The 7,865-nt window shown below is 41.8% G+C and overlaps 1 protein-coding gene across 1 annotated transcript; it reads right to left on the bottom strand.

The window, feature by feature from the left end:
• Positions 1 to 600: 600 nt before the first annotated feature.
• Positions 601 to 7,865, bottom strand: LOC149858407 (cis-aconitate decarboxylase-like). Its single transcript, XM_090061173.1, has 6 exons — positions 7,845 to 7,865; positions 7,160 to 7,214; positions 3,480 to 3,667; positions 3,118 to 3,210; positions 2,527 to 2,732; positions 601 to 1,715 (listed from the first exon to the last, which is right to left on the bottom strand). The coding sequence occupies exons 1-6, from the start codon at positions 7,863 to 7,865 to the stop codon at positions 797 to 799; spliced, it is 1,482 nt and encodes a 493-aa protein (XP_089917299.1). The 3' UTR covers positions 601 to 796.

Raw genomic sequence — 7,865 nt, 5'->3', positions numbered from 1 at the left:
AGGTAATTTCATCTAAGTGATAAAAGACATGCCTGCATGAAAATCATACTAAAAGTTGGTAATCGAAATCAATCATACATATCTTTGCCAATGTACACATACATTTTAAGTCCTTTAACCCCTACATAATTCTACATATTTAGACATGTATGTAGAAAGATGAGTCAGTCTTTGGCTGCATATAAAAAGGCATATTTTTATAATAAAGAACTATGTTATAACTTGCTATATTAATTAAAAGATCTACAAACCATTTGATGAATCTACAACACCTGGCTGTTGACAGTAATGCTGCTATACTTCCCATCTGCCCAGCAGAACTAATTAATAATAATCTAAGAGGTAAACAAAAGAACAGAAGTGCACTTTGGAATAAGAAGAAATATTAGTGTTAAACATCTCTACAAACCAGGCTGTCAGCAGCATGCCAGATAGAAATACATTATAACTGACCACTTCCAAATTATTGCCTTCTTCTTGGGAAGGGCCTGGTTCATGGAAGATATCCCAGAAAGCATCTTTCTTAGAGATCGCATGTGTTTCAGTCACACTTCCAAGTAGTGGTAATGGTGTGCTCTGGGATATGTTCACCAAATTAAGCTCAACAGAAGAATAAATTAAATCTTATTTCTAGGTTGAGCATACATACACATTGCCTAGCTGATGGGTTCCTTATGCACTGATCTTCGATCTCATTGTTACCCTGGACTTTACTTCCAACGTTAGAAAATATTCCGTCCCTTGAACTAAGAAAATATTGCTTTAGTATGATGCTTTACTTATCAGAAATGTTACCTTACAGGCTGGAGGCCAGCTGAGAGCTATCTGGAAGATCTTCCATGTTTTCTACTGTTGTGATGATGGTGTTCACTTGGTTTTCTGGGAACACATAAGAAGCATTAGATCGGAATTTCTTCAGGAGAGATTCTCTGCTTAGGGGCTTCCTCCAGTGTCCATAGAAAGTGTCACATCTGCCTGTCAGGACATCTCCATTCTCCAGAATCAGTGCCACCTCTCCATACATCTTATCAAAGTTGGCTACATTATCCTCAGGATGCTCCACCACCACCTTGGCCAGAAGCTCCATCAGCTCATGCCGATGGATACTGCTGTCTGTGTAGGAGCTGATGCCCACCTCACCATCCAGCAAGGCAGTGCAAGCATTGAACTGGAAGGAATGCCGGGCCTCATGCTCAGACTCAGGAAAAGGTCTGTTGATGTACTTGGACACAGGGATCCTCAGCACAATGGCACGGATCAAAGAGGGAGAGAAAGAATGATAATAGTTGACAAACATGTTTCTAACAGACAAGGCAGCATCCACTACCCAATGCATTCCTAGGTGGGCTGGGAAGCGCTTGAAGGCAATATCTTGCTTCTCCAAGAGGAATTTGTGGTTGTTTGCTGGCAGGGCTAATGGTTTGGGCTGATAGTCACCATAGAAAACATTAAATCCAGCACATCCAGGGATGTCATCAAGAATGAAGGGGCTGGCCTCCATCCCTCGAGCAGCCAGCAGCGCCGCTTGAAACCCCAGACAGGCAGCATTTCCAATATGCAAGGGCTTGACTTGAGTTGCTGCATTTGCCATAGGTGCCCCTGCCAATGAGGCAGCAATTGCCAAGGCATGGGCACACTGGGATTCGTTCAGAGAAAGGAGCTTTGCTGTGGCAGCGGCACTACCCATGGTGCCAACCACTGAGGGAGGATGGAACCTGAAAGGGAAATCACAGGAACAATCTTGTAGGCTGGTGTATGAATGGCCCTGCCTGCCCCTGCAGAGCTGAGCAGGGAAGCACCTGAGCCCCAGCTCACATCACATCTAGGGCACCAAACCCTCCAAAATCAGAGCCTCCACTGACGATGATCAGAGAGGCTCCACTGAAGCTGAGGATCTGGTCCAGAAAACCTATTGCTCCTTCTGGGGACAATGTATCTGGACATTACATTTTTTCCTATCAGTCATAAAAATCTGAATATTTAGGGGGCCCAAACTCCCCATCCTGTCGCTTGTGTCATCATTCATACTTTGGGCAAAGTTCAGGTAAAACACCACCCTTCTGTCTGGGTAACATTTGTATGGGTGCCAGTGATGATGCCTAGCCACACATTGCAAGTGCATAGGCCAAATCTTAAGTCTTTTCCTCAGTGCTAACAGTTTGACTTCAGTGGTAATTTTCCCTGAACAAAACTAATGTAGAATTGAGTAGAAGATTCAACGCTTGGAGAACCCTCCCTGACCCCATTTCTAAACTGGTTGGCCATCTTCTAATGATGTATGAGGAGATATTTTAGTGAAATACATCTCTTGTAATTTTGCAAGGCAGAGGCTGTTTGGGGGCCACACTGTTGTTTTGGCAGATTCCCCCAGAACCTGGTAAGGTAGCCGCTAAACAGCAGAGCTAAATGAGCCGCATATGAGATTGGCATGGCCTGGATTCCAAGATTTCTAATGTAAATCACTGTACTATGTTCTAGTTCTTGCTAAGCTGAACGCTCCTGTCCTCTGAAGAGGAGGGGATTTACCTCTTAGGAATATTGTGAGCCTCATTGGAGAAATGCATCAGCCTTCCTTGTACTTCAATGCCCACATTAAATGCTACCAAGAAGTCTGCGCCACTGGGTTTGGAGCCTGCGGGTAGCATCTGGGAAGCTGACAGAAGAGCTGGCAATACTGCACCTGAGGGGTGAGTAGCAGGGTGCCAGGTATCATCAAAATCCATTGAGTGAGCCTGTTATGAAAGACAGATAGCAACACAGTGAATACCATATTTGTACAGCACCTAGCACTGTGGGATTCTAGTGCCTGCCTGGGTTCTTATGAGCCACCATAATACTAATACTGAATTCTATAAAAGCATCTACTGAGTTATTTGGTATTAACTGGCACTGTAATAAACATGCCACTCACATAACTGCAGGTCAGAGATGCACTTTACTTCTTGGTCCCAGTAACCATTCCTGTGTTAAAAGGCCCATCCATCCCTCGGTCACATCCCAGGCATCTGACTCCCTCATGACAGGTGTGGGGTCCACCATGGGGTTCTGCTATTGCAAAGTACTTTGTAACACTAGACAGTGCTACCAATATACAGGATATTCTGGAGAATGACTTACTGCAACTCCATTGGCAAATGCAGCCAGTGTAGGGGACAGCTTTAACCCTTTTCTGCCATAGACAGAGCTGATGGGGTTTGACGAGTACAGCTCCTGTAACAGGGAGAGCAGTGAGCATGAGAAGACACTGAACGTTTATCCGGCATTGATGGAGGCTAGTTTCCATTCAAATGCTTAACTTCTTTCCCCTTAGCAAAGAGTAATGCAGCAGCTCAGGCATCCTAAATTATGCAATTAGAAAAGGAATTTGCCACCAGCTTGTGCCTGGAAGCCAGAAACAATACAGGGCTCAGTTTGTCCTGACTGTGCAGCATGGTGAAGAATTTCAGAACGTAAGAGTGCTAGTGAAATGCTGTGTTTACCTGACAGTATTGCAGGGCAATATTGAACACACGTGTTGTGCTGCCTACAAGCCCAACCCCAATGCTATCAAGGATCATCCTTTTGCTCCTGTGCCGAACAACAGTGGACAAGTGTTCTGGCCGGACTCCGTGGATGAAAGAGGCAAAGCTGCTGGTCACAGTCTCCTTTGGAGCACTCTTCTCCAGCACTGTGGAGATAAATACAAAGGGGAAATTATCAGACAAGTTGTAGCACTAGATCCAAAGGGTTGACATGTAAGTCTCCATTCTTTCACTCTTGCTCACAGGACTAGTAGCTTACTTGTCAAGAAGTCCTACTGGTTTCAGTGGAGCAGCTCACAGGCACAGGACTACCCAGTTTAAGGGAAGCTGGCAGAACCTGGCCTTTAGTTTGAATCTCCATTGGTTAGAACATAAGCCTTCAATATATAGGACCAGAATTGAAGAACCTTGCTTTTCTACAGACTAACTTACGTGACCCTCATTAAGTTACTTAGCCACTCTTTGCCTCAGTTCCCATCTGTCCAATTGGAATAATAGCATTGCCTTGCTTCAGAGGAGTCTTGGGTAGCCACGTAATAAGGATAGAAAAATGCTCAAAGACCACGATGGCACAAGTCACAAAAGAAGAAAGACAAAATGTTGTGAAAAACTGAACAGAACATAAAAGAAAGCTTTCTCCTGCACAGGGGGGTAAAATTCACCTGTAGGAGGAGGTTTCAAAGGGACTTTAGTTAGGTTTGGGTCTTCTGTGCAGTCATGTTTGGGTTGTCTGTAGACAGAGTAAAGAGATTTCAACTAGAACTATGACCTTTTCTAATGGAAAGCAGAAATAAGATAAAATTCTGCATCTGTGCGAGGACAAATGAGATGTCTTGTTCTGATATGCATAGGGCTCTGTCAGGAATGAGCTATATATGTTTAAATGAAATAGACACAATCCCAAATCAAAAGCAAAAAATTTACAATGACGTCAGGAAAGTAGGGCAGGACCCAGCATCTTCTGACAGTTTATTTACAGATTCGATCCTTCAAGGATCATGCAAAATATGCATGCTTGTGAATATGTCTACTGAAGTCAATGGACCACAGAACTACTTAGTATTAAGCTTGTAATTTTAGGTTCAACTCAGAGGGTGTGTCCAGATGTGTGTGGATGTTTGGTTCCCCGAGGCAAGTAGTGGCGGTGCACCTTGCGCTGCTACTACATGTCCCTGGGGAACGCCCATGCCAGACACACTTTGCTGTGTGGCAAGATACCTGGGGGGCAGTAGGGAAGGCTGGCCCCAGCAGCCTTACTTAGGTTCCTGGGGGTCTCCGGGGGCTGCAGCTGCAGCGATCCTGCAGGGTGGAGGCTGACCAGCAGCTGCAGCATGGCTCCAGGCAGCCCAGCTCCATTTTTCAGCAGTGCCCGAGTGAACACTCATTGCTACTGCACAGTAGGTTCAGAAATCGTCGGGACTGTGCAGTACTGGCAGATACTGCAGTCATTTAGTACTTGCTTTGCTGTACCAAATTGCTCTGCTGCAAAAATACTGTGTGCCCCCAGAGGCTGGGGGGGGCATGGTGACCTCCTGCAGGCGACAATGGCACTGTCAGCGGTGAGAGCATAGCAGCAGCAAGCAGTGACTGGTGAGCTCCTGCCAGCAGCTGTGGCACTGTTGGCAGCGGGAGTGGGGAGTGGCAAGCGCTGACCAGCAGTTGGCAACCACCCACGGGTGCCACTGGCAGTGTTGGCAGTGCCTTTTTGCAGGGGGTACACCGCCAAGCTCAGAGGGTGCACATGCACCTGTATGCACCCCCTACATGTTGCCAATCCTCTGGTGTACCAGCTGTACCAACTATGCAGTGGGGTGCACATGTAGACATGCCTAGAGTAGAGCTGGAAAGAAACCAGAATTTCTATTCTGCAAGAATTACCAGCATTTTAGGAAGTATTTTCAGTTCCAAATGAGAAAAGACCCTCCCCTCTAAAGTTCATAATTTTCTAAGTAATTTTCTAGAAAATGACAATTTACACCCATCATAATGATTTGCTTGAATGCTGTTTTGTTTAGCTAAGGTAAAAATGTTTCATTTTTGACAATGTCAAACATTAGAAGCTAATATAAGTTTGGTCACATGCACATCTGAAAATACACAGAGTCATACTATAACATGCTGCTAAAGTTAATATTTAATATATGAAAGCTATTTTAAATGATAATGTAAAAAATGTAACATGTTAACAGAGCTGAAATTAAATGAGAAAGTAAAAATAATTTAATCCAACCTTTTCCTAAAGAAAATGTCAACAAAACTGACATGTTCTGGTGAAACATTTCAGTTTGGATGAAAACTAGTCTTCATTAGAAAACTGTTCCATCAAAAATTCTTTGGACTAGTTGTACTGAAGAATGAAGTCAAATGGAAATTTTCAGTTTCTAACGTCTTGACTCACAGTTTGCCTCCAAATGTATTTGAGTCTCACTAGATTCTGGATGCTTATAATCCTTTGGTAAACACAGCTGTAAGACTCATTATTACTGTGATTAAAGGAAACAGAGTTCATAAGTTTGCAGAGATTTTATCAGTTATATCTGACAATCACATGCAGCTGCTTAGAACTTTCTGCCTTAAACAATGCTGCCACTTCCATTTATCTAGACTGCATCCTATGAAAGCTACAAATATACGCACTGGAAGTCATGGAAACAGCAATGTAAGGTAGGTACAGAGGGAGAAAAAGCATGATTGCAGCTTGTAGGTGGGGGAGGAAGCATGATTGCAGCTTGTAGGTACGGAGGGGGGGAAAGCATGCCTGCAGCTTAGTTTCAGCTGTAAATTCTGACTGCATCCACCACACCAGGAAAAGTTGCCTTGGGAATTCAAGAGACAGCAATATTTATTCCCTGTCATCAGTGAATAAATCCAGATAACAGCTTTCTCTGTGATATGACTCTATAAAAATAAGAGGTAAAAAGAGCCTATAGATTAAACTTGGCAAAAGCCAATGTTTCTGTGTGAACTTTTAAAAAATTACTGTAATTTATCTATTCACAATCTTTGATCTCTTATATTAAGAACAAACCTGAAAGTATTGCAAGAATGCCAAATGTATGTGTTTGTAGAGCTTTAAAAAAATCTCTACAGCAAAATTCTGCTTTACTCGATGTTAGTGGGGAAATTCTGAATGTACACTACTGCTGAGAGTAGAGCAGCAGTGACATATAACAGGTAGGAACTTGCAGGGAATTATTCAAGCAATTGTAATTTCTATCCCTAGATTAAATATAATAATGAAGTAATGAATAATGCAGGAACATAAAAACATGCTCCTGGCAAACAAAAACGGCTACAATTTAAGTAAATGGTTATAGTACATGATTTAGCCCTAAATTAGATAAATATTTTTTATTTCTATACAAGGCTAAAAATCACTTTTTCTACTTATATGGTATTTTGTTCATTTTAATTCATTTTAAAATGTAATAATAATCATATATCTAAGATAGCTATTACAGTAAGTACAATCATCACTACCATAATCAAAAACTGTACTTTGTCTTCACATAATTCAAGAGACTTTTCTAGAGACTTTTAACCCAGCCCTTTTTGTGAATTTTTACAAGACTATATAATTATTTTAGAAGAGTTCAGAAAATAGAAGAAAGAAATTCCTTTAAATGGGAAACACAAACCATGAACAGCAGTCTTGCGTGCTTGCTGGGAGGCTGCCAGGAACTTCTGGGCCTTCTAAAGGAAGAAGAAAGAGACTGTCATATAAAGCAATCATGGTTTTTAAGAATGTTTTCATTCTTTGCACTTGTAAGCCCTGAGTTATTAAAGAGCTAACAAAGCAAACAAGAGGTAGATAAACTTAACCAATACAACTATCAGAGCTTCTGCACTTGAAGATATAAATAAGTCACTTTCCAAAGCTGTAAGCTAACTAGAAATCAGTTCAAGATGTCAAAAATAATCGGAAAAAAAAAACAGTACAACGCAGTTATGAGTCAGATCTACAGTGCAATCACATTACACCTGTGAGAAGGACATATTTTGAGTAGATATGCTGAAAAAGATGTGTACAACATTAAAAAGAACAGTACCGTGCTGTAAAAGCTAGCCACAGAAGACATTTTAGAACCAGGTAAAATGGAAGGTAAAATAGGAATCAGTTTTTTAGTTACATAGTTGTCAATGGAAAACACCAACCTTTTTAAATATGAAAGCAGATCCCCATTTTGTGCAAATGAACATTACACCATTGAAGTCAGTAAGTTATGATAGTTCACAGTAGCTGAGAAACTGCCCACAAACTTAATTCAAATGAAACAAACAAAAATAAAATAATATAGATTTCCTACATTGAATAGCATTTACCTGTAAAGTTAAGTAGACCAT

The sequence above is a fragment of the Crocodylus siamensis genome, chromosome 8, assembly GCF_052110815.1.
Source record: "Crocodylus siamensis isolate JL-2025a chromosome 8, ASM5211081v1, whole genome shotgun sequence".
NCBI classification, from domain to species: Eukaryota; Metazoa; Chordata; order Crocodylia; family Crocodylidae; genus Crocodylus; species Crocodylus siamensis.
This window is presented reverse-complemented; position numbering and strand designations above follow the sequence as displayed.